This window comes from Dipteris shenzhenensis, chromosome 29 (genome assembly GCF_047967505.1).
Source record: "Dipteris shenzhenensis isolate YYH24624 ecotype China chromosome 29, Dip_SZ_1.0, whole genome shotgun sequence".
NCBI lineage: Eukaryota > Viridiplantae > Streptophyta > Polypodiopsida > Gleicheniales > Dipteridaceae > Dipteris > Dipteris shenzhenensis.
In genome coordinates, this window is record NC_141624.1 from 15,219,462 (window position 1) to 15,247,447 (window position 27,986).

Below are 27,986 nucleotides of genomic sequence, written 5' to 3' on the forward strand. Positions count from 1 at the left end.
GGTCTAATTTTTGAAAGAGAAATCTAAAGTGTTTTCCAGATTTCAAGAATTCAAAGCCATGGTAGAAAACCAGACAAGCAGAAAGATCAAGGTCATGAGATCAGATAGAGGAGGTGAATACGTGTCTTCAGCATTCATGAACTTTTGCAAAAATCACAGCATTCGAAGACAATTCACATGTGCAGATACTCCTCAGCAGAATGCAAGAGCTGAAAGGAAGAATGGGACTTTAGTAGATAGTGCTAGAGCAATGCTTAGTGAAAAGCATCTTTCAAATCAGTATTGGGCAGAAGCAATAGCTACAACAAACTACTTGCTTAATCAGCTTGCTATCGAACCGATACAAGGTATGACTCCTTATGAAGCATTCACTGGACACAAGCCACACATTGGGCGTCTCCGCATATTTGGTTGCATAGCATATGCCCACATACATGATGATCATCATAGGAAATTGGATGCGAAGTCACGCAAATGCATCATGGTTGGCTACAGTGAAGAAAGCAAAGCATACAAATTGTATGATCCCATCAACCGCAAAGTCATTATCTCCAGAGATGTAATCTTTGATGAGGAATCAGAATGGAAAACCTCACCTACACAGGAGATGGAAGCATCGACTTCACAATCATCTATAGAATAGGTTGATGAAGAAGAGCAAGAATTGCCAGCAACACCCCAAGCAGAGCCACAGTAGCTCATACGGTCTACTAGGGAAAGCAAACCACCAGCCAGACTGACATATGTTCAGAAAGGCAAAGCAATTCAGGTGGAAACCACCAACTATTCTCTTATGACTACCATCATGGCTACAGAAGAGCCAGTGTACTTCGAAGACACAGTGGACAAGCCAGAATGGCAAACAGCTATGAATGAAAAAATGGATGCTTTGTATAAGAATAATACTTGGGAATTATGTGACCTTCCACTAGGAAAGAAGGCCATAGCAAACAAATGGGTATACAAAGTGAAGTACAATCTAGATGGAAGTATTCAGAGATACAAAGCTAGACTAGTTGCAAAAGGATTTGCACAATAATATGGTCAAGACTGTGATGAGACTTATGCTCCAGTAGCAAAGATGGATTCCATAAGGTCCTTGATATCACTAGCGGCACTCAGCAGATGGAACATGTACCACCTCGATGTCAAGAATGCATTTCTCAATGGTTATCTAGACGAGGAAGTCTACATGCAACCACCAGCAGGTTATGTTGAACCAGGAAAGGAGAATAAGGTTAACCATCTCAAGAAAAGTCTCTACGACTTAAAACAAGCCCCCAGAAGTTGGTACAATAGAATCGATAAATATTTTGCTGATCTGGGATACATGAAGCCCGGGGGATTCACTCTTCATTAAAGGGGGACATCACCTGCGTGCATGAACTTCAAGAGAACCCCCTATTTAAGATCCATGTAGGATTATAAAACACCCCTATTTAAGCTTATAAGGTACAAGAAAAAGTCTAGTGTGCTCCCCCCCTTTCCTTAAACCTACGTCGAGACGGCTATCCTATTTTGTCGAACAACAAGACTATCAGACGGCTATCATATTTTGTCAAACATCCATCTGTCATCCGCACACCCTCCGCACACTTGTTACCATACATGGTTAGCATGGTGATTCTTGATTCAAGCCTAATAATGATGATAATAGCATTTGTTAAAGTTACATCTAACAAAATAGATGTTCTTGATTCATGCCTAATAGTGATGGTAAGAGCACTCATTTGTTGGCATTACTCCATTACATGCTAATCACCTACATCGACATGCTAACCAAGGCAACATTATACCATTTTGCATACGTATTGACTGTACAGAGTATACATATCCACCAATGTATTTCCATACGTAAAGCTCTTGAAATAATACGAGGTATGATGATCCTTTTAATGGACAAGGCTATAAGTGGCATAGCCTGGGCATCCCTTAATCCTATCTCCTCTAATCCTCAATGCGAGCAATAGGTGTAGTTGGCCTTATCGAAGCTAGCTGCATATCATATGCATTACCTCCTTACTAAGGTGTAGTAGAAGCAATAACTAGATCTACAAGACAAGCCTCATCACCTCTAACATAGCCCCATATACTCTTATCAACTAACACATTATTCACCATAAAACTCTACATGGAATACTTGGTTCCATCCAATTTATCCTCCAAGGCCAAAACTTCAAACACGTCTCCCGAATTTAGATTCAGATTTTGATTCTGAACCATCTTAGATGTATGCATAAACTGCCCACTGATTCACATGCTGTGAATGGTATTGCACCAACAAAATCACATTAACCCACTAGCCAATGCTTGGCTAAACAATGCACAAACCTCACTAAACTTCCAATGCAGACCTGACTTGCAAAACATGAACTAATTTGAATGTTGTATTGCCAAATACAGAGCTCCAAATCCTTTCCCATAATTGGCAACAGTCTCTAAACCTGCTCAGAATAGTGTAGACAGCAACTACATTCACTGTTATTGGGGCATACAAGCTAGAAAGCTGTAGTAGACCCAATATATAGCATATAAGAATGATTACACACTAACATAAACAAGTTTCTTCTCCCTTAAAAAACAAACACTAGAATGAGAAAGCTGAAAAGCATCTTGGATGTTTAATAGTAGCAAATATGAAGTTACACAAGAGTAACACCTGAACAATCCATGAATCTAAACCAAAATTTGATAGAGTAGAAAACATAAAATGCATCTTGAATGTTTACTAGAAAAACTAAAAATTAAACAAGAGTAACACCTGAACAATCCATTTCTACAATCCAGATCTATAATCCATAAGTTTAGCATTGACACATCTATGGGCATCTTCTCATAAATGCTGCATCATGCCACATAGCTTGCCAACAAATTTATCCTGCAAAACAAACATAAGCTCCCTGTCAAGTTACATGCTGCAAACCTAGGATCCCTATGTGATAAGAAGGATTGAAAGCACATTAACAAAAACATATGTTACCTTCATCCACATCAGAGATTAGAGCAGTAGGGCTGCAAATGGACTAGGAAGGAGGGAAGGGAAGGGACGACTTCAAAATGGATAAACTTTACAAAAATTTAAAAAAGAGAAAATGTACCTTTTTTGCCCTGCACATATTCATTGAAAAGTTTGTAGTCATTCTCATCAAGATGGTATTTCTTTGTTTGTCGATCATAGTTGAGATTGGCCAAGGCTATTATAGATTCCAAATCCACACATTGGTTGTCAACAAGGTCATATGTGTAGGTCCTAGTTCCCTTTGCTTGTTGATACCATGACAAATGAATTTGAACATTCAAAAGCCTATCCAATAGATCAAAGGGGCCTCTTGTCTCTTTTAGACAATTTCCAACCTTTCTCCTCATGCTTACCACCCTTCCAAGGTACCACATGCCGTTTACAGCACCCTTACTAGTATTCCTAGCTTTTCCTTTTCCTCTTGTCTTTTTGTTTGCATTTATTGATGTGCTTTCAAACAATACTGCACAATCAGATCCTATACCAAGACATGTTCCTGTATGAATCATTGCCTTCTTCTCCAACGAAAAATACACTCCACTTTTCACCCTTGTTAATCTATCTTTAGATAGTGTGGGATTTCCATTCAATTGGCTGACAAGTGTGCTTTTAGAAATGGTTTTCCCATCCACTTCAACAAATGGCGATATTTCACTAGCCACCTTCTCCTCCTCATCAATTAGACAATCAATCACATGACAAAGCTCACTTTCACTAGTAATTTCCTCATCCAGATCACCTGGAACACCACTATTAAAGTGATTATCTTCATCTATAAGTAGAACATCATCCAATGATTCATCTTCATCCACATATTCAAGATTATGGTTGAAGAGTTCTAAGAGATCTCCCTCCTCCCATGAGTCATTCCAAAAAGTTTCATCGTGCATACCAAGTGTCTCACTTATGGCCTTTGCTTCTAATAATCCCTCTTTCAATGCAGATACCATATGGTTGTCACTACTCGCACAAGCATAGTCTCCCAGGTTGGCCAAAGGAGTGCCATTCTCCTTTTCCAAAGTAACCCATATATTTTCTTGTTTAGAATGAGCAGCTGGAAATTTAAGAATTGAACCTGCTTGAAACTCTGCTATTATATTAAATGCTCCTGTACTACTCAGCAAATTAAAGCCATCATAGCATCTTTCATTCCAAACCATTCCACCCACCTTGTTGAAAAGGTTATCATCTGTATGAACCTTGACAAGCTCTATGCGCTTGTCCTCAAGTACCTCCCTGATGAAATGGTACCTGACCTCAATGTGTTTGGCCTTTGCATGAAAGACTGGATTCCGTGCTAGCTGAATAGCACTCATGGAATCACTATGCAATGTCGGTACACTTGTATGAATCCCCAAATCTCCCACTAGCCGATCAAGCCATATAGCCTCCTTGCAACCCTCTGTGGCTGCAACATACTCAGCCTCTGTGGTAGACAAAGCAACGCACTTTTGTGCACGAGACATCCACGACACTTCACCACCTGCAAAGGTGAACACATAACCAGAAGTAGATCTCCTACTATCCACATGCCCTACATAGTCTGAATCTGTGTAGCCAAGTACATGCATGTCTCCTCTACCAAAGAAGATGCACATCTCCTTGGTACCCTTCATGTACCTCATGATGCACTTAACTGCCTCCCAATGCCTCTTTCCTGGATTAGCCATATACCGGCTAACAACTCCCACTGCAAATGCAATGTCTGGTCTAGTAGCTATCATAGCATACATAAGACTCCCAACCGCTGATGCATAAGGAACCTTGGCCATCATGGCCCTCTCCTCATCTGATTTGGGACTATCTATATGACTCAGTTTCACATATGGAGGCAATGGAGTACTCACTGCCTTCCCCCCCTCCATATTGAAACGCTGCAATACTTTTGTAACATACTCTTTTTGTGAAAGCCAAAGGAGTTTCCTACTCTGATCACGCGTGATGCGCATACCAAGAATATGACCTGCAAATCCCAAATCCTTCATATCAAAGGCCTCATGCAACTTGGCCTTTAATGCATCTAGCTCATAAGTATTCTTGCTAGCCAATAGCATATCATCCACATATAGCGCCAGGATTATCAGGCTACTATCCTTAGCCCTTTTAGTGTAGAGGCAATGATCAATTTCACTCCTTCTAAAACCTTGGGACCGAATGAAAGCATCAAACTTCTGATACCATTCTCTAGGTGCTTGCTTAAGACCATAGAGACTCTTCTTCAGCTTGCAAACTAAATGCTCTTTGCCCTTTTCTTCAAAGCCTTCCGGCTGCACCATGTAAATTTCCTCATGCAAATCCCCATGCAAGAAAGCTGTCTTGATATCCATCTACATATATGCGCAAGGTGCAGCCGGCACGGAGCCATCAAAATTTTGGAACCTAAGGCCAAGGTGTGGGAACTTCCTTCGAAGTCTAGACACTCTAGATGATCTTCTCAAGGGCATTTCAGCTTGCTGTCCCACTTGCATATCAGCCACATTTGGCTCATCATTTCCACCAATAGATGATCCATCATCTACCCTTGATTGTATACCTGTGGGAGTACTTGGTGGTACCATTTCTTGCACATTTGGTGCATGGACAGCTTGCTGTCTATCAACATATGCAGGTGGATTCACATCCTGGAAAGTGATTTTCCTCATTTCCACATCCCTCATGGGTGCCTTATGCATCTTCTTCTCATTGAAGACCACATCATGGCTGCGTATGATCTTTGCTTCTGGATCCTAGAGATGATAGCCCATCTCTCCACTTTCACCATAACCCAGAAAGATGCATTTCCTAGACTTAGGATCTAGCTTCTTTCGAAGCTCTTTTGGCACATGTGCATATGCCTCACACCCAAATATACGAAAATGAGAGTAAGAGGGCTTCTTGCCACTCCATGCCTCTTTAGGAATACCACCATCCAAACTCTTACTAGGTGATTTATTGATCACATGCACTGCAGTCTTCATTGCCTCAGCCCAAAAACCACCAGAAAGACTTGCATTGGAAAGCATGCATTGCAACCTTTCTTGAATGGTATGGTTCATCTTTTCTGCAACTGGATTTTGCTCTGGAGTATGAGGGGATGTGAGCTCCCTCTTAATCCCATGTGTATCACAGAAATGCTGAAAGTCATGAGAGAGATACTCTCCACCATTGTCAGTCCGTAGGCATTTAAGCATTCTACCTGACTGATTCTCAACCAAGGCCAGCCATTTCTGAAATACCTGGAACACATCACTCTTCCGAGCTATAGCATAAGCCCACACTTTCCTAGTTGCATCATCAATGAATGTCACATAGTATTCAGCCCCGCCTAATGACCGTGTAGGCATGGGACTGCATACATCTGAATGCACCAAATCAAGCTTTTCAAACTCTTTCTTTCCCCTTCTTTTATGGGCTGATTTAGTCTACTTCCCATAGAGACAATGCTCACAAAATTTAAAATCAGAGAAACTCAAATGCAGTACATAACCCAAACGGCATAAAAGTTTCATTCCATTCTGGCTCATGTGCCCCAACCTGCAATGCCACAAAGAAGTGCTTGGCTGCTCGGTTATTGCAACAACATGATCAAATACCCCTGATACATGTAAGGGATACAAAGTCCCACACTTGGCGCCCCTGGCTAAAAGCATAGAGCCCTTCTGAATTTTCCAACTCTGAAAGCCAAAAGTGGTGTGAAAACTAGCATCATCTAGCTGACCCATTGAAATAAGACTCTTGGTCAGCTTAGGCACATGTCTCACATGTTTCAAAACAAATTCAGACCCATTTGCAGAAGAAAACTTTATGTCACCTGCTCCCACTATGTCACACGCATAGTCATTTCCAAGATGCACACAACCTATCTTTCCACTGTCATGAGTGGAGAACCATTCCCTATGGGGAGTAACATGGAATGAAGCATTAGAATCCAAAATCCAATCTTGGGAATATGCATCATTTGAAGTGGTAAGCAACTTTGCAAATAAACTAGACATGAAGAGAACATCATTGTCACTATCATGTGTGACTGCATTGATCTTCTCGATCTTCACTTTTCCTTTGTCCTCCCTTGGACTCTCTTCCTTTTGATTTGCACCCCAATTTGCATTCTTTTTCTTATCCTTTTGCTCTCTTTTCAGCTTGTAGCAATCCTTTTTCATATGGCCCTTCTTGCCACAGTGGTAACACTCAATGTTTCGTGCCCTGGTTTTGCTACGAGACTTCCCTCTTTCTTGGGACTTCCCCCTGAACTGTGATCTACCCCTTTGCATATTTAAGGCTGCATCCTGCTTGTTGCCATCCATAGACTTCCGTCTAATCTCCTCGGCCAACAAGCTACCCACAACATCATCAAATTTCAGTACTCCACCAGGTGCATAGTTACTGACAGCTGTACGGAAGGTATCCCATGAGGATGGCAATGAACATAAGCGAAATATTGCCTTAGTCTCCACATCAAAATTCATCTTCTGAGCCTGAAGCTGGCTGAAAATAGTATTGAATTCATTCAAGTGAGAAGAAATGGATACCCCTTCCTTCATCTGCAGCTCAAACAACCTCTTCATGAGGTAAACTTTATTAGAGGCAGTTTCCTCCTCATAAGTGGCGCACAGTTTCTTCCACAAATCTTTCATAGTCTACTCATTTACTACTGTGAAATAAACTGACTCTGCAAGATGAAGTCTAATAGTAGACTTTGCTAATGCATCCAACTCATTCCAATCATCCTCAGACATATTTGCAGGCTTAGCTTCAATCCCTACCAAGGGTTTAATCTGCTTCTTTTGAATAAGCACATCCCTTATTTGTTCTTTCCACAAACAAAAGTTTGTCCCATCAAACTTTTTAATGTTGAAAAACTCCTTTTCAGACATGGAAGAGGATGCCATAATGCAAATAAAGCAAAATCCCAAATGCTAGTGCCTCAAGAGAGAATCACACCAAATACCAAGTGCACCCAAATGTGTATGCCACAATAGAGTGAAATATCACCAAAATTCAAAGCTCAAAGCATCAAAAGATGCATCTGGCTCATGTGCATATACTATGCATCCATATGAGCAAATCTGGCCCAAAAGAAAATGCCAATAAGTGCCAAATGACTCAAGCATAAACACTGTCCACTGGCATATGCATCAATAATATCTCATCCAAGAGAGCATAGCACTATCAGTGCATCACCTACAATGTGTCAAAGCTGTCCCTCTGCATAAAATAGCATCCATGTGCAAAACGTCCATAAAAAATAGCATCCCATAAGGCAATTTGGGCCTATCAGCGCATCCAATATGGATCGCAATGCATCCAAATGGCCTATAAATCATCCACTGCAACCCAATGCACACCATAAATGAGCGCACACTGCTCAAATTGCAACCAGAGTGATCTGCATAAGGTATGCTCAAGAAATCATAGTCCCACGGTAATGACCGCTACTGAAAATAGAACCTGAGATGCCTCAAAACATGGGCGCCATTGCATAATCGGAATCAGCAAGAAAATCTGCAAATATCTCTCTTCTGTCGGATGTCCAAAATCCCAACCGATGAGTGAGAAATGGGAGTCAACACTTATCCACTGCCATGTGGCATAAATCTAAGGTTTCAAAACCTTAGAATGAAAAATGCATAACAGAGAGACGAAATCGAATACACAGAGATCTATAACTCTGAAAATCCTCCACCGAATCGTGCAAGAACTGACAGGTAGGGGTTTTTGGGTGTCTGGAACGCAATGGGACAGACGGTTTTAGAAACCGTTGTCTCAATCACTGGGTCCAACACACGGACTGAAAAACGTTTTTGGAAATAGAGCTGTTTGTAAACTTCACCAGAGTGTGAATGATGTGAGCAACATAGAAGTTTTAGAACCTCCTGAGTCCATCGGAATTGACAGATCTGCAAATGGTTGCTCTAAACTTGAGTTCCAACACCCGGGCAAAAAACGCAGGAACTGACACAGTGAGTCAGAAATCCAATGAAATGATCCCAGATTTAAGAATGAAGGTGTTTCCAAGCTCCTGAAGTGAAGTGGACTCTAAAAGCAAGCAATAGTTGCCTCTACAAGTCAATACGGAGTCTCTGTCATCGAACGGAACAAGGAAAAGCTCAAAAAACGACTTTTTCTTTGAAAACTCTTAACAGGCTCTCAAAACCACTTTGCAAAGCCAAAGTAACTTTTCCAAAGGTTCCTCCAAGGTCTTTGGACACTCGGATGCAAGTAAAGTCACCCACAAAGCTTCCCAGAGAGCTTCTCCTTCTTACCACAGAGCTGCTGAGCTTCTAAGCATTCACGCACGCTTAGCTAGATCACCCGGGCTCTGATACCAGTTGAGAGTGCTCTCAACGGAAGCAAGAACGGAAGAAGAAGAGAGAGAGACAGAGAGCCACACAAGTTTGGTGGGTGCATAACCACCCTAATCTTCTTTTTCATTCATTTATATATGTGTTTGAGTATTGTACATAACCGGGGTAAAGGCACAGTGACCTTTAACCCCCACAACTTCTACATACCTGAAAAAGAAAGACACCTTTCCTGCAGCTTTCGCACGACCATACAAGTCTAAGGTAGGTGATAAGAAAATATCAATGTAAGATGCTACTATTGATAAGTACATACGTGTGCCCAATGTCCCGCTCTTGGTGAGCACCATAGCCTTCTTGTAATAACTTCAAACACTTTTGTACTTTCTTTGCAGCAATCCTTTGTGTAGCTCTCCAATTTTGTCTATCCTTCCTCTCAATATCCCCTTCTTGCAAGCCATGTTCATCAACCTTGAATAATTGATATACAATTGCTACATGATTCAAAGTCACAAGCTCTCTACCAAGTACCAACCTCCTAGATGCACTATCCAAAGGATTGATAAGTTTCTTTCCATTATGGATATAGTCTTGATCATGCAAACCACTGATACTCCCATCAAATGTGATGTGTGCTATAAAGGGCCAACCCTTCCAAGGAATGCACAACCTGGGACCTTGACAAGAAGAGTAATCTTGCAACATCAACTTTTTGTGCCTACTATCCCCTTCTAAAGCATGTCCTATCAATGGACCTACCACGTCCCTTAGAAAAATGTTCCAAGAAAACTGAATGCTCTCCCACTGTTCTCTGACAAACATGGAATCAAACCTATTACATGTCAATTGCACCAATAGAACTAGCTTTGGCAAGCATTCAAGAAGAGGATTCACTATCAATACCCTTGCATAATGAGCAATCACATTATGTTGAAAAGCATCCACAACTCTAAGATATCCATCTTGACCATCACCAACTTGCACGACAAAGTTTGTAATGCAAGTGTGTTCCAGCTTTTTACCACAAAAGCCAACCAAATTATCATCACGTGCCACCCATCTCACCATTCTTTTCACAACTGTTTTATCCTCAGCTAGAAGAACTGGCACACTACCCAAGGGTATACCTTTCTTCATCATGTGACAAGCATAAACTTCTCTTGCATGTTGAAATATATCCTCTTGTAAACCAGTTCGAAAGAAAAGTGCTTTTCTTGTGGATCTCATTGTGGTGGACATGTGTGGACCTCCAAGGTTAAGTGATAAGAAATTATGCAACCTTGTCCCTCCCCATATCTTGACAGTCTCAAATAATTCCTTTGTTGTATTGGAATATCTCTTCCCTTGACCTACTCTTGAAATGTTTTGTGAAATGTCAACAAAGAAGTTCCACAATGCCTTCTTTCCCTCAAACAGACCTAGCTCATGAGCATTGATTATATCTTGACAAAATTTTCTAACATCTTTCCTCACCATGGCTTCCATAGTGCTCTCCCGAAGACTTCTAACCTTCACGCTCAATGCAACAACTTCGGTTCTTGTGAATGCTATCTCCTTCTTCAATACCCGAACCATTGTGGACTTTGTTTTTGCTACTCTCAATAACTCTAAATGAGTCAAATAATCTAACCATCTACCACCTCCTGTGTCTCTTGATCCACGAGTGTCTGAAGATCGAATTTGTCGATACACTTGCATGCGAAAGTCTCGTTCTTTAGGAATAGTAGCACATGCACAACATTGCAAATTATCAAAGTATGTTCCCTCCAAACATATCCGCTTGCAATCCTTATGACGGAAAGTGCCATTAATTTCAATGAACTCTATTGTCCCCATCATAATTGTTGCCTTAGTTGCTGGCTCACTGTGCCATTTGCCACCTCCCTTACTATCATCCAAAAAGGGCTTCAAGTCAACCACATTCCCATCATAGTTATATGACCCTTGCCAAAAACCCCAACACAAGGTTGCAAGCAAGCTACTCTCTGTGTGCAAAGGAGGAATCTGTTAAGTTCCCAATAGACTTGATGGAGAGAGAGCCAAAAGCCATATGACTAGCTACACCTAACATCTCTATAAAACAATAGAAATAGTGATTGAAAATAGAAGCTTGAAAATTTGCCTAATGGAGATAGAGCCAAAAGCCATATGACTAGCTACACCTAACATCTCTATAAAAAATCAGAAATAATGATTGAAAATAGAAGCATATAAGAAATACCTGATGGCTTTCGTGATGCATTGGCAGTTTGCAAGGTGTCATATCTATAAGAAAACATTACAATAGAGCATAAGAAAAAATGTTCACTTGGAAAATACAAAACTGATGGAAAACACAACTAGAACATGTGAGTTTTACCTTTAGCAGAACATTTCTTGAAAAAACCACTTACATCTCTTTGCTTCTTATATATAATTGTCACCTTGGATGGGCGACCACCAGCCCTCTTCACTTGATTACTAGAATCAATGCCACTAGCCTTTGTGATATGTAGCTTGGATTTCATATGCTCAATCATGCATTGTCGTAGAGATCCTGTCTTTGGAAATAGTGGTATCCACTTGTTATCTAGCATGCAACTTATATAGACTTTTGATAGAGTGCTATAATCTCCAATAGTCTCTGTTACTAGTTGAAACACTACATTACTCTCACTTGCAAAGGTTGAAACCTCCAACATTGTTTCATTTACTTTTTCTTTTCCTAATTCCATAATGTCATCCAATGAACCAAGGTTGTCTTTTCTATGGCTCTCTTGCTCACATAACCCAATAATCCTCATATGGGTTGCTGAGTTGATGTGTGAGTGTGTGTAATTATACAAAGTGTCAAGACCCCCTTGACCATAAGAGCAATCACACTCCTCACACCAAATCTGAAACAATGCTTTACCATCCTTGTCCTTTGACATGAGCTCAAATCTATCATGTCGGCCTTTTGCTCTTAACTTCTCTTTGGCTATCTTAATCTCCCTCTGCCAATTTTTGATCTCAAATGGTGTTGCAAGGTGACTCTTCAATCGATTCTTAGAAACACTACCACACGTAGTCGAATCATCCACCATATTGTACCTCTCACACCCTTGAGCAAGATCATGCATATATAAATCTGGAGACACTGTACACTTTGGCTGCATTTTATTGCTATCTCCAACTGAGTCCACTTTTTGGCGTTTGCCTTGTGTATCATATTCCATTTTCAATTGGATGGTTACTTCTGCAGCATCAACTATCCATCTCTCCTCTTGCTTGGCCCCTATTGGAATTTTCCTAGATCCTCCCAAAAATATAAACTCATCTATGATGAGATTATCAAGGATGATCTCTTCTCTCAAGTCCTTGTAAGTACCACCGGTTTTAAGATGAACATATCCCAACACATGATTTTCAGCCACACCCTCATCTAACACAATCACAATATCATGCCCAACAAGATAATCTCAACAAGATAACAAAAAAGGGCTAGATAACAAAAAAGGTGCCCAACAAGATAATCTCAAATAAAAGGGCTAGATAACAAAAAAGGTGCCCAACAAGATAATCTCAAATGGACAACAAAACCTGTTGTAAAGTAAAGAAAATGAGGAAAAAATTACAGCAAAATCATCATTAACATGTTCAAAATGAAGGATGAAATGGACATAAAACCTGGAGCAAAGTATGGAAGAATCAGAGCTGCTTCAAGCCAACAATCTCCTTTTGAAGCTTACAGCTATTCTAGCAACTAGTAACAAATTACAACACCTGTAAACAAATTCCAACCAAAAACATGTGAGTTGAAGTAGAAACATAGTCCTTCTCAATGCATTATTTGCGGTAGCAACAAAACCTATTGTAAAGTAAAGGAAATGAGGAACAAATTACAGCAAAATCATCATTAACATGTTCAAAATGAAGCATGAAATGGACATAAAACTGTTGACATGTATGGTGATATACAGCTACAAATGTGATTATGGAAGCGTGCAGACAAGAAGTACGATTCTCAAGCCCACCTTGTCAACCACACATAAGGCCAAGCAGGCTGAGAGCACACTAATAGCACCAAGTCCTAGCTGAAAGCTGGCTGGTTTGAACTAAAAAGATTACAAAAGAGTATGGAGTCATTGTCAGTTAATTGTGTAGAGAATGGGAATGCCCAAGGTGGTATATAGAGCTAGCTGTGGCCATTTGAAGGTCTTCTAACATGCTTTTGAAAGGATTTTCCAGCTCTCTGGCAAGTCCCCTACTCTATCAGACTCATGGGCAACATGGCATGGCTCTCTTGGACTGTATTGGACCCGAAAACATGGCATGGCTCTCTTGGAGGGGAGTAAAGTAGAGAGAGATAGACATCAGTCGGATACATCTACGGGGACCTCAACTTAGAGGTGTGAGCTCGACCAAAACCTTCAGCAAATGAAACTCCATGCACACGGCCTTTGACTCGGCTCCAAAACTTCTACGACCTGCAGCCACCCGACTTTGCATATCCAAGGCACCCGACTTCTATGACCTGCAGCCCCCCGACTTTGCATATCCGAGGCACCCGACTTCTATGACTTGTAGCCACCCAACCTGCAGCCACCCAAATTCCTCTCCATTGACTCCAACAGAGCTCTAGGCGGCTCATCAAGCCAAGCCACTCCTCCATTCTAGGTGGCTACTACAGCAAGCTCTCCTTTGTTGCTTCAAACAATATGCGACTCCATCTATGTCAATAAGAGCCTCCAAGGCATGCTCCCCTGCTACACAATGAAAGCGGCATGGACTCATGATACATGTTTGATCAAGCTCGTAGCAATCCCCAGGAAGCTGATCATCGAGTTCTTGAACGGTAGACGCATCCAAGAGCTCAAAGCTACGGCAGCCTCCAAGCTTGCTCTCAAACTTGCCCACCGACGGACCTCTCCAACAAATGCTTCTATCAGTCGGATACATCTAGGGGACCTCAACTTAGAGGTGTGAGCCCGACACCAAAACCTTCAGCAAATGAAACTCCATGCACACGGCCTTTGACTCGGCTCCAAAACTTCTACGACCTACAGCCACCCGACTTTACATATCCGAGGCACCTATCATATCCTAAGGCCTTCTGCTAAGGTCTAAGCACCTATGCGGCTCTTCTGAGACTCCTCCATCTCCAACACAGTCCGGCAGCCGGCAGCAGCTCTAAGGCCATCGCCTCTCCAGCGCCAAACTTCCTCTCCATTGACTCCAACAGAGCTCTAGGTAGCTCATCAAGCCAAGCCACTCCTCCATTCTAGGTGGCTACTACAGCAAGCTCTCCTTTGTTGCTTCAAACAATATGTGACTCCATCTATGTCAACAAGAGCCTCCAAGGCGTGCTCCCCTGCTACACAATGAAAGTGGCACGTACTCACGATACATGTTCGATCGAGCTCGTAGCAATTCCCAGGAAGCTGATCATCGAGTTCTTGAACGGTGGACGCATCCAGGAGCTCAAAGCTCTGGCAGCCTCCAAGCTTGCTCTTAAACTTTGCCCACTGACGGACCTCTCTATCAAGCCACGATACGCTTCTATCAAGCCATGATGCACAACTTTCAACCGATTCAGTAGCAAACAGAGGAGAAACGACGAGCAAGGGTGTAGGGAGACGAGGCTTGGAGGGCAAAAGCTGGGCTACCTGCCAGGGCTGGCATAAGATAGGGCAAAAGTCATGTGCAGGATAGGAAACCCATTTTTCCGTGCTTCCCCATTTCCCCCCTCCATTTTTGCATTTCACCATGGTTAAGAAAACATAGAGTATGGTCAACCGTGTGAAAAGCCCTCACTCATGGGATAGGCCACATGTGTACACATACTTGGGAGGGCAATTAATTTCTACTTTTGTTGACAAGCCAACTAACCTAATTACTTTATAACATCTTTTCCAAGCCCAAATCTATCATGGTTTCCTTAGTTATTAGGTTCACCGCCACTGATCCATAGTGTATTAAGGCATTTGTAATGGTGTCCTTCAATGCACATCTTTGCTTTGATAGTTCTAGGGTCATCGTCTCTCATAGATTGTCCCAAGACTTACACATAGCAGTCACATGACTTCCTTCCTATCACAAATTCTGAATGAAGGGTTCTATTAAGAAATTCACTATTCAAATAGCGGTCACACAGTCGCAATATTGAAAAGACACATGTATATTACACTACTATAGACACTAGAATAAAATCGTAAACCTATATTAAAGAGAGAATGATTTAATGATATATTTGTTTTATATTATGAAAGACTGTTTATATCATGACTTACAAGGTTGGATCTCAAGTTCCTTGATTTGAACCACCCTTAAAACCAATATTCTTGGATCTACAACATTGGGACTCCATGTAGCCTTCCATTACTCCATTTTTTATTTAATCCTCTGATAGATAGTCTCTTTGTCTTTGGGTGATTGGGCAATTTTGCAAAGTGTGCAAAGCAAAGTGTACTAGAAAGATAGAGTGAATATTTACAAATGCCAAAAGAGAATAAGGACAACTTAGGAGAACCAGCTTGCAGTCAAAATCAAAGAGTGAAAGAGTAAGAGGGTATAGGTGTGGGTGTGGTGGTGTTCATGTGGCCATGTTATGCTTAATTTGCTTGTAGGAATGCATTACTATAGAACATTTCTTACACCTTTTTCCATAGCCTTTTCTCTTATTTTGTCTAAACATTAGCCCCTTTAATTAGCCACAATTGGTTCTTTGATTACCATAATTAACAATAAGAATCACCATCAATGAAGGAGAACTAGTGTTAGTTTTGAGCTTAGTTCATGAACACCCAGTGACTGACTTATCAAATGAGTATTTGTGTGTCATTTCTACATCGGGTCTACATCTAGGGTAAAGATTAGTTCCCGCCCCCTCTCCCACCCCCCTAACTTAAATTTAAGATTAGCCAAAACATAAAAGGGCCCCCACCCCTAATGTATAAGCTTATGCATCATCTGCAAAAAACCCCCCTAGTGTACACTCACGTGATATCGTAAGGTTCCCCTTTTGAATCCCCCGGGACATGAAGTCCAATGCAGATCATACTCTCTACTAAAAAGTTCAAGGGGAAGACATTACCATTGCACTTTTGTACGTAGATGATCAGATTGTGACAGGAAGCAAGGATAGCTTCATCAGAAAACTGAAACAAGACTTATCTGCAGAGTTCGACATGAAAGATCTTGGACTTATGCACTATTGTCTTGGAATTGCGTTCTGGAGAAATTCAGATAGCACATTCATGAGCCAGCTCAAGTATGTTGGCAGTCTCCTGAAGAAGTTTTATATGGCAGATTGCAAGATTGCAGCCACTCCCATGGAACTGAGATTGAAACTTACTAAAGATTCAGAAAAGCCTACAGTCAATGACAGATACTACAGGCAGCTCATTGGATCTCTTATATATCTGACAATCACATGGCCAGATATTTGTTATGCAGTAAGTTCACTAGCACAGTTTATGGCAAATCCAAAATAGTCTCACTGGAATGTAGCCAAAAGAGTCTTGAGATACATAAGAGGTACAAGACAGTTTGGGATAGAATACAGAGGAAGTCATCCATGGTTGCATGGATACTGTGACAGTGACTGTGCCGGAGATCATGAGACCAGGAGATCGACATAGGGATATGCATTTTTCCTTGATCAAGGTGCTATATCATGGTTGTCAAACAAACAGCCAACTATTTCTTTGCCTTCGACTGAAGCAGAATATAGAGCACTCACTACAGGTGCATGTGAGGCTATATGGCTCAGAAGACTATTGTCACAAACAGATTACTTTGATGAGTCAAAGCCAACAACAATATACTGTGATAATCAATCAGCTCAAGCATTGGCCAAAAATCCAGTATATCACTCCAGGACAAAGCACATTGATGTCAAAGAGCACTTCATCAGAGAAAGAGTGTTACTTGGTGACATCACACTACAACATTGTGATAGCAAAGAAAATGTTTCAGACATCTTTACCAAACCACTCGGTAAAGAGCTATTCAAGAAACACCGGCTAGCTCTTGGTTTGACGCAGAGGAAGGACATTCCCATTAAAGGGGTGTGATGGAATGTAATGCTCAATCCTTCTTCGAGTCCCTAGAATCATCATCTTGAGGGAAGGCCTACTTCATGATGTTGATCTTGAGGGAAGGTGTTGAGAGTTCACGCTCAACATCATGTGATCATGTGTGCATAGCACCATCACGTGATCATATGTGCATAGCACTAACCTTATAGAGTGCTATAAAGGAAAGGGTTAGATCCCCTAACCCTAACCCTGAAAGGGTTTGTATATATTCTATTTTTTCAACTAAATCTAGTGTACAATTAGTCATTTGTGGTGTGCTCTCTAGCTGTGCCCTCTCTCCTCATCTCCACTCTTCTCCTCTCCCCTCTTCATATTTTGTCATCCCTCCTATACCAGTGAAGAAAAAAATGTCTAAAATTGTCTTAGAGTTTTAAATATCATCTACCTCAATCTCTCCCTCTTCCCTATCTCTTGTAACAAACATATAGACAAAGTGTGATACAAAAATGTATCTACTTAATACAAATAAAAAATTCAAGGCGAAATTACCTCATTACCTAGAAAGTATGTGTTCCTTCTTCTGGAGTTGACTCGATATACTCCAAAAAGGTAGAGAAAGAGCCAAAAATGATAGAACACCCATTTTTCTCACCCCTTCCAAGCAGATTTAGGTCACAACTTAAGGAGGTGACTCTCTATACTCCAAAAAGGTGAGGAAATAACTGAAAATGAGAGAACTCCCATTTTTCTCACTCCTTCCAAGTAGATTTAGGTTGCAACTTTGGTTTCTAAGAGAGAATGAAATAAGTAGAGAATGAATGGAAGAGAAGAGGGATTAACAAAGCTTGGACAGAAGTTTCTCTGAGAGATTTTCGAATGTGGAAGAAAAACGTGAGCAAAGAGGAGAGAGAATGACTAAACAAAAGTGGAAAGAAGATATTTTTAAACCAGCAGCTAGAAAGTGGCGAGAATGAATGTTTGAAACATTTTGGAAGAGAGAGAATAGGGAGAGAGCTAGTTAGGAAGTCAAAGTTTGGGCCAAATGGTTGAAACGTGAGCATAGCTAGGGGATAGTTTGCCATGGGAGGAAAACAAGGAGGCCTAACATGGTCAGGGCAGGCTTGCCAAAGATAATTTTTTATTGTGAACCACCAATGACGTTTTTTGGGGTATTTTGAAAAAAAATTATAATTTCTCCTAGATTTGGGCAGCCTCTGTTAGACAGAAGTCCACATGGCATAATCTCCTTCATGGATACCATATTCCCTTATCCAAGCCTCTAATATTTTAGTAGTTCTCCAAAGGGCCCTTTTTTGAGTCCAAATTTTTTGTAATTTGTAATGGATCATTACATGGCAGCATCCTATTGTACCTCACACATAAAAAATTTGGACAACACAATAACAAAGAGCTTGCAGAAAACAATGAACACATGCATGCAAGAGAACTCAAGCACTCAAGAAAGAATGTGCAAAATGGGAAATGCATTCTTACATGCGCAACACATGAGTGCCCAATTAAACTGGCGGGACCTTCTCAGAGGTTAGTACCTTGTTTGTTATGTGTATCTGTTGCTAAGTTAGTGACGAGTGCACCTGATAACATCCTATCTAAGCCCGTAGCAACGGGGTATACAGCCTTCAATGATACGGAGTTAATTAAAATGAAAGGGCAAGTGGCCAGTCATGATTTCATTGTGTTGTTTGACTCGGCGTCAACTCACAATGTGATTAACTCCAAGCTCATGAAGAGGCTGAAATTAAAAATAAGTCCATCTGACTATGCGTATACAGTCAGGATGGCAGATGGAAGTTCAACTGAAGTATGGGACCAAAGGGTTACCCAGTTGGAGCTTCGGATTCAGGACTATGCTGAGAAGCTTGATTTTGAAATGACCAAGCTTGCTCATGCAGATATAGCCCTGGGTATGGCGTGGCATTCTAGGAAGAATCCAGCCATTGATTGGAAAAAGCACGTATATCAATTCAAGATGAATGATGTGCTTCAGAAAAAGTAGGAGATCTTCCGCGGTTGGAGACTAGACCAGAGGCGTGTGCAGAACTTGGATCTCACCTCTCGAGGTACCTGCTATGCTACCCAATGCGTCTCTCTTGACGGAGTCCAGGGTATCGCCTCCAATTGCATGCGACATCTTATGCATGTAGTATAAGAGAAGAAGGGCACCTCCTCCACTCTCTCTATGTCGCCTACTTTGGACGGCCAGAACCACTCGCCTGGGTTCCACTGTAACCATGCCTCACCTCTACTGAGTTTGTTGGTAGTTTAAAACATAAAAAGACCACTAATGATGCTATGTAGCTGCTTGAATCTTCTATTGACTATGGCACACATCATTCTAGTTCATGGCCTCGACCAAAAAACATATCCAATTGCCTCCATGATTCATATACTGATCAGTTTGAGAGAAGTCGATTGTCGCTTTAGACTTACGTTAACCTCGCGCCAACCACTGAACAAACATGCATTCACCATACATAGGTTGGCCTCCAATTTCCAAATGCTTGCACGGTCCAATCAGCTCCTAGCAACCACCTCATGACCACATGAGTAAATTGAACGACTACCCAGCCGACCACCTGAAGACCCCTAGCGCAAATTCTACCCCTTGTGAAGGAATCTCCAACATAAACCAACAAGATGGTCTAGTAAAGGGAGTAGACATGATTTTTAAAAGCATGGCATATTACAATAATGAAGATATTGTTTGGATATTATTTGAGAAACAAAATATTGACCTTCATAAAAGAGAGTCCATTAATGCATATATAGAAAATATCCACATGAGTTGGACACCAATTTTAAAAGCATTGCATATTACAATAATGAAGATATTGTTTGGATATTATTTGAGAAACAGAATATTGAATTTCATAAAAGAGAGTCCATTAATGCATATAAAGAAAATATCCGCACGAGTTGGACACCAATCCGTCAAGGAACAACAAAGGAATTTCAAATGTGGCCATCCAAAACAAGCATTCTAACACGCCAACAATCCCCAATACAACTAGTTGTGGGACATATAATACATAGAGCACAAGGAGTTGTAACTATGGAAAAAGTAGCATTCTCACCAAAAGGAGTTTGTGGGCATGTGCTAGCATACACAACACTCTCTCATGTCAAGAAAAATAGAAATCCTATACCTCATTGAATTGAAAAAATTCATTATTGACAAATATATTAAATTTGAAATGGAAATATTACAAACGGCTTGTAGACAGCAAACAATAGGTGAGAGTACACAAACAAACATGAAACAACACAAACTACAAATTCAATGTTTGAATACAAGATCAATCTTCAAATACAAAGATTTTATAGGCAAAACAAAAAAATCAATGCTCTCAGATACAATATGCCTCTAAGAGACAAAAACGTCGACTCCATTTTCACAACAATAGAAACTTTGCAAGCATTGGGAGCTACATGTTGCTTGGAGAATCCATCGCCATAGATGAATCCACAACAAATAATCTGTGAGGAATTGAAGTCAGATTTGTAGAGATACATGAACATACATAATCCTTAACATCTACTGCCCACCCTCACACAAGCACAACATGTTCATCTCACATCTTCAAACAATATTTGCAAACAAAATCCATCAAAAATCTATACTCATCATTGTCAGAGACTTCAATATAGGCATGTGCCACTAGACCCCACAATCTACAAATTTGTTTTATGTGATGAGAGAATATGACTTGCCCTTACAATTTCAACGATGTCTGAATCCCAACAAGCGCATATTTGGACAAACTTACTTAGTATGGAATGCACAAATTATAGCTAGAACTACATATGCATTTTGCCTCCTTATTTGGATTATAATCTATGCTTTAAGGAGACACAAATTTATTATAGATGGGAATGATTCCCAATAATGACTAGATGACTTTTGGATGGCACAAATGTCCCTTTTTAACATACTATGAAAGGTGATTGTTATATGTGTTAGCCATAAAAGAAAGATGAAAACAACACATTGTTTGGTGGTGCATCGTTTTAGTTTTCATTTTATTATGGCTTTCTTGTAACTAGTCAAGCAAGTAGCAATATGCTCACCACTTAGCATGAGGGGAAAATGAGAATTAGAATTGAAGTGAAAAGTTAAAGAACAAGTTACAAAAAACTATGCTTATTTTTCATGCAATTTCTCGGTACATGCCTTAGTAATCTTGAAAGATGCTTCTCATTTTCCATTGACACTTGTCACATCATTTTTTCATGTGCACTATGTGATCAACACAAGTAACTTTCACAGATGAAGGACGACATCCAAAGTCTTCAAGTGTTCCTTTGTGGTTTTAATAATTTCACATGATTGTGTCATTCAACAAAATTCTATTGTTTCGTACTCGTAATTCAATGTTGATGCAAAGACCTTGCAAAGCCTTCATTAATCAAATCATTTGTCCTACATGCATTGCATGATTCAAGCATAAACATTTTTCAAGTGTCAGCTGTGTGATTGACTTTAGGCACATTATATGTATATAATATAGTTTTTGGAAGCTGTGAAATGTACCTCATGATAGGTTATGGCTTTTTCAATGTACCCAAGTAGAACTTTCAATTGACAGCCTTGAAGTTATAAAATTGCTTAAATTCTCTTTTTATGAGAGCAGCATGTGCATACATAGGATTAGTTGAAACTATCAAGGAGATAAAAATGAGATTTGATATTTCATATATGAGCGTAATTTTTATAACATAACCATAGCAAGGGGTTTTGAAGAGGCAAGATTATGACATACTAGAAATAAACTAAACTCATAAGGAGTAGAGTTAACTTTACATGATCTCATATTTTTTAAATTTGTATATTTATATTATAGCATGGTTGTTGGTTGGATCATTTTAGGATTTATTTACTGTGTAATTTTATATGTTCTAAATGTCTAAATTCATGTTTACCTCCTCCTTTGATGAATCGACTAGGTCTCAATGTTCCTAATCATGGTCATGAGTGGCATAAGTTGTATAATCTAATATTGATATTCACGAATTTCATTATGTTGAGTGGCAAATGTACATTATGCATCCATTAATTTGGAGGTGGTGAAATGCACATCAAAAGAATATTTTGTATATGTTCAATATATGCAATGCTAGAAAAAGTAACCTCTTTATGAATCAATGGGAATTCTCATTTGAATGCAATATCTCTTTTTTTTTTTGCGTGAAAGTAACATGATTAAATCTTTGATCACATGAATGCAATATCTTTGATCACATGAAAGCACAATAAATATTAAACATATGGAGCAAAAATGAGAAGCAAGACATTGTTACACATAATTTTGAAAAAAATCAAATATCCAGGAGTGATGTTACATTTGAATTACACTTCTACATTATTGGTTTTTTTGCTTTAGAGATGAAGGTGAGCCCAAGATGGCATTGTTTTGGAAGAGCTCATCTCAATGAGCTTTACCGCCATAGACCACAAGCAACTAGTATGCCTTTGTAATCGCAGAGCCGTGGGAAATCCTTCTAACCAAGTCGTAGGGTAGGCTAGTGTGTTATGCAGACAAAGAAGCTGACGCTGTGGCCATAAAGGCATGTTAACGGGCAAGTACTGGTGGGTGAGTACATTGTGCTTGGACCCTCATGTTTCTCAAGACAAAGACTTAAGTCTAGGCTAGTGTGTTATGCGGACAAAGAAGCTGACGCTGTGGCCATAAAGGCATGTTAACGAGCAAGTACTCGCGGGTGTGTACAGTGTGGCTGGAGCCTCATGTTTCTCAAGACAAAGACTTAAGTCCTTGTTTTCAAGCACGGGTCGACATCGCCTTAAGGGGACTATGGACAAAGTCAAATTTCAAGTCCTTAGAGGCTGACGTTGCAACCATAAAGGCATGCTAAGGGACAAACACGCATGTTTCTCAAGACAAAGACATTGCAATGATCATGGACCCTACGACACACACGTATTTCTATTGGAAAACACGTGTGCGTCTATATCAAATGTGTGACATTCATATACATCAATAATTTAGGTGTATGCATGCAGCATACACGGATATACGTATTACACGGACATAGCCAATTCTGTTTGTGGGTCATAAGCTGTACACCAATAGTCTTTGCCCCTGACTCTCGGCCGTGTATATAAACTGGTATATACGGAGACCAGAACGCATACAAGCAGCTTCATACAGAACATACCTATATGTAGATAAATAAGGCCGCCATAGCCAACATGTGCCCTCATCTGTATATAAAAATGGAGATAAATAAAGATAAATAAGGACGCCACAGCCAACATGCACCCTCATCTGTATATAAAAATGGAGATAAATAAAGATAAATAAGGCCGCCATAGCCAACATGCAGTACCCTCATTGTTATATAAAAATGGAGAGGAGATGAATGAAGGCTGAAGCCTTCAGAGCGATATCTGTGCCACTTTCAATCTATGATATCTAGTCATTACTGAGGTCATGGTAAGCCAATCTGTGGATCTTCAATCTGTCCTATGTTGAGTCAGCCGAACAGAAATGACTGTCAATCTATCCTATGTCGAACATAAACGACTGAGGCCGCCATAGCTCATTTCTCACATGCTCTTTGAGGTCATGGTAAGCCAATGATCTGTGGATCTTCTATGTTACCCAGCTGAACAGAAATGACTGAGGCTGCCATAGCTCAGTTCTCACATGTTCTCTGAAGACACACCTTGAATGGATGATGTAGTAGTAGGTGTTAGTGTGTGAAGGATGGCGGTAGGTGCTTAGTCTTTTCATCCCTGTAAACACAAAGAAAATTCAGTTTTGCAATAGCTTTGCATCTCGTAATACCCAGCTGGGTTGTGCATTCCTTCCTCTGAAGCATCATGAGCCCCTTCTTCCCCATCCTTCTTTCCTCTCTCTTCCTGTTCCTTCCCCTCCAATTGCTTTCAATCCCATTCTCCATGCAACTCTACAACCCCAACTTCAGTTTTACTTGTAGCATCCCAGCCAATTCCAATTCCTCCCCTATCATCCCTATCCTCATCAGCCAAAACGGGAGCTTTGCCTGGGGTTTCATGTCCAGTTCCTCCTATGATTTGCCATTCTGCTCCCTGTCCATCGTGTGCTACCACTGCAAAGGGCAATACCCTGTCTGGAGTGCGAATGATCACATGGGTGCGGTTGTTTCAGGAGCCCATACTCTTCAGCTGGGAGCCAACAGGGATCTGGAGCTTCGGGACTCCTCAGGCTCCCTCCTTTGGTCCAGCAATTCAGTGGGTGTTGCAGCCACCATTGAACTCCTTGAAGTTGGCAACCTTCGCATGCTCGATAGTTCCAATTCGATCTTGTGGCAGAGTTTTGACCACCCCAGTAATGTGCTGTTGCCAATTCAGGTGATCACTTCCGGAATGAGATTAGTTGCAGGAGATTATTCTGCTGTAATGGAAGCCGGAGGACTTGCGTTTTACGTCAACAGTCCAGACCCTCTCCCGTACCTGGTTCTCAATTCTTCGTGGGGTGTGTCGAATCTGGACAACGTACTAAATCCAGCTTGCAACGGCTGGAGATTGGTATATGAGGCTGATGGAAACAACCTAACAATGGAGTACTCGAACGCCTCCACTGCTCCGGGATGTGCTTACAATGAGTCTTCACAGGACGCCGTTCGGAAAGCCAATTCCATGCAGGTCACTCTTTCCAGTAACTCTACTGCGTTTCGGTATCTCAAATTGGAGTTCAATGGTGGTTTCAAAACTTTTCTAGATGATCAGACAGATTTTTCATGGTTCGACGAAGGCGATGACGGACAAGGCAGAGGGTTTTGCAACCTTCCCAGCCACTGTGGAGAGTATGGCATTTGCGATCCTGGCGGGGAGTGCAGATGCCCAAATCCCATAGCTAATCAATCGTCTGATTACTTAATGTCTCTAGACTACACTGCGGAGACCCCCGAAACGGGTAGTTGCCCGATGATTCAAACTTTTAACTGCACACAAACGCCCGAGAAGCTCAAGTTGCTCAGGCTTCAAGATCTGGAATATTTTCCTCACCGTTACATGCAATCTGTGCACGCCAATGCGTCGACTTTGCACGATTGTGTGGACTCTTGTGTATCAAATTGCTCGTGCATCGTAGCTTTCTACAATAATCAGACGCAAGCTTGCCACCAGTACAGCAGAACGTTGACAATGCAGAGATCGACCTATGGTGCAAATTTCCTAGTCTTTATCAAAATCATTCCAGAACCCGCACCTGCCCATCACCTGAGTTCCATTGCCATTGCTATAATCGTTGGCACTACTCTGCTGGCAGGATCAATCGTCTTTTTCGCGGCGTACCGCCGTTGTGGGAAACGCGGCAGTATTGAAGACGCTGCGAGGGAGATCCAGAGATCCCAGGACGATACCTTCCTGGATTCTATAGCCGGTCTTCCACCGAGATATTCCGTTGAGCAGGTGCAGCAGATCACAAACGGGTACGCAGTAAAGATTGGAGCCGGAGGCTTTGGGTCAGTGTACGAGGGCACGCTTGCAGATGGCACCAAGATAGCGGTGAAGAAACTGGAAGGGACAGGCCAAGGAGACAAGGAATTCCGGGCAGAAGTGGCGGCACTAGCAGGGCTAAGCCATGTGAATCTCGTGCAACTACGAGGCTTCTGTGCGGAGGGAGCAGATCGGATACTAATCTACGAGTACATGACCAATGGTTCTCTGGACAAATGGCTGAGCAATCCGAGGGAGGGCGAGGCAGCAGCAGCACCAAGACTAGATTGGCAGACTCGATTTGGGATAGCTGTGGATGCAGCCAGGGGTTTGGCATTCTTGCATGAGGAATCAAGGGAGAGAATTTTCCATTTGGATGTGAAGCCACAGAATGTCCTCTTGGATGAAAATTGGGTGGCAAAGCTCTCTGATTTTGGGCTGGCAAAGCTGATGGAGAGGGGGAGGAGCTGGACAGTGACAACCATGAGGGGAACACCAGGGTATTTAGCTCCAGAATGGCTACTACAGATGGGAGTATCAGACAAGAGTGATGTATACAGCTATGGGATGTTGCTGATGGAGGTAGTGAGTGGAAGGAGGAATGTAGATTATTGGAGCTCATCAGAGAAATGGTATTGGCCTGCATGGGTTTTGAGAAAAGCCAAAGAAGAAGAATGGGAGGAGCTAAGAGAGGAGGTCAGTAGAGGATGGCAAAGAAGCCTTCTTGGAGATGAAGAAATCATCAGAGCTATCAAAATAGCTCTTTGGTGTTTGCAGGAAGATCCTCAGAGCAGACCCTCCATGGCTATGGTCCTCCTGATGCTTCAAGGTCACCTCCCTGTCCTTGATCCCCCTCTCCATATGCAACATACCTTGGAAGCTCATGCTAAGCTCATCTCTGACCTTCATCATTCTTATTCCTTCTCCCCCATTGCCACTTCTACTTCTACTACTAGCTGCTCCATCTCTTCTACCACTTCCTTCCTCCATATTTCTTCTGCTCCTTCTGTCTCTGCTCCTTTCCCTTCACCCCGTTAACTTAACCCTCAGAGCTTCTAGTTCCCAGTTTCCACCTCGCAAACTTTGTTAATGGTCTGCTTCCTTCATATCCTTCTCCCATGATGCCCTCATGTCCCCCTTGCTGATCATTTCTCTATCAGCTTGCTCCATCCACCTTGCTCATGGTATATAACTTGTCTTGCCTCCTTAAATGCTTTTGGATACCCAGCGGTTCACCTCAGTCTACCAGGATTATTTTTTCCAGCACCTTCGTGGCAAGCTCTCCTCACAGTCACACATACTCACACACCCATCCTCACATTCACTCATACATACTCACACACCACTCACTCACTCATAATACTGTGAGGCGATATCCCCCTCCAAATAATTGCCAATTAGCCAAGTAATGTACAAGACAGTACCGACTCCCGACGCGGCACCCTGTTAAATGTGTGCCAATATTAATTGAACTCCATGTCCATACAGGTTTGGTGTCAAAGTCCGAAGTCCCAATGGGAGCCTGAGTGGCTGTGGTTGGAGGGATACGGAGCTTGAAGGTCATCGGTCACCCAGAATTGCCGAACTCTGAATTGCATTTCACTAATTGGAGACTTGCCATCAAACGTTCTCGACGTTCTGCGAGCAAACTTTCTGCCTCGAATGGCGAATCAGCTGATGTGCAGCTTCATATGCTTCATCCTATCCTTGCACTTCTCAATCTCATTCTCGCTCATTGCCTAACAGCTTGTTCCATCCAGCAGTTTCTTTCGGGGGGGAGAAAGAACTTCTCTCATCATATAGGCATTACAAAATTTCTCGTTTCTACCTTGCATTTCAACTGGAGGATTTGGACGCATGACGAGGTAAGTTTCGTCCGATTTTTGTTAAGTCAGTGACTAGCCAACACATTTTGTTAAGTCAGTGACTAGCCAACACAAGAAGTTAACCCAATTACCGCGTATCCATCTTCAAAATTGGTGCTACACAGCAAAGATATTCTGTGCAGCTTCCCTTATGAGTCATGACTGATTGTAAGTCCGTTGACAATCAGACTATGCTTACCATACCATAACCTCCATCGACGAGAACACAGAAAACTACTTATGCTGCGAAAATGTTTCGCTTCCAACCGCTCTCATTTCGACCAAACTTACCTTCCATGGCTATGGTAAACGTACCTGCAATGCTCTGAAGCATGCAAACTCTCTTCAGAGCATCTATAT

General features: G+C 41.4%; 2 protein-coding genes across 2 annotated transcripts; one reads left to right on the top strand and one right to left on the bottom strand.

Moving 5' to 3' along the window:
- Positions 1-2,811: 2,811 nt before the first annotated feature.
- On the bottom strand, positions 2,812-12,083 carry LOC147882476 (uncharacterized). Its single transcript, XM_087400319.1, has 3 exons — positions 11,657-12,083; positions 11,522-11,563; positions 2,812-2,878 (listed from the first exon to the last, which is right to left on the bottom strand). The coding sequence occupies exons 1-3, from the start codon at positions 12,081-12,083 to the stop codon at positions 2,874-2,876; spliced, it is 474 nt and encodes a 157-aa protein (XP_087256445.1). The 3' UTR covers positions 2,812-2,873.
- An 11,825-nt stretch (positions 12,084-23,908) lies between these two features.
- Positions 23,909-27,683, top strand: LOC147882477 (G-type lectin S-receptor-like serine/threonine-protein kinase SD2-5). Its single transcript, XM_087400183.1, has one exon. The coding sequence runs from the start codon at positions 24,163-24,165 to the stop codon at positions 26,797-26,799; it is 2,637 nt and encodes an 878-aa protein (XP_087256309.1). The 5' UTR covers positions 23,909-24,162; the 3' UTR covers positions 26,800-27,683.
- The last annotated feature ends 303 nt before the right edge of the window (positions 27,684-27,986 follow it).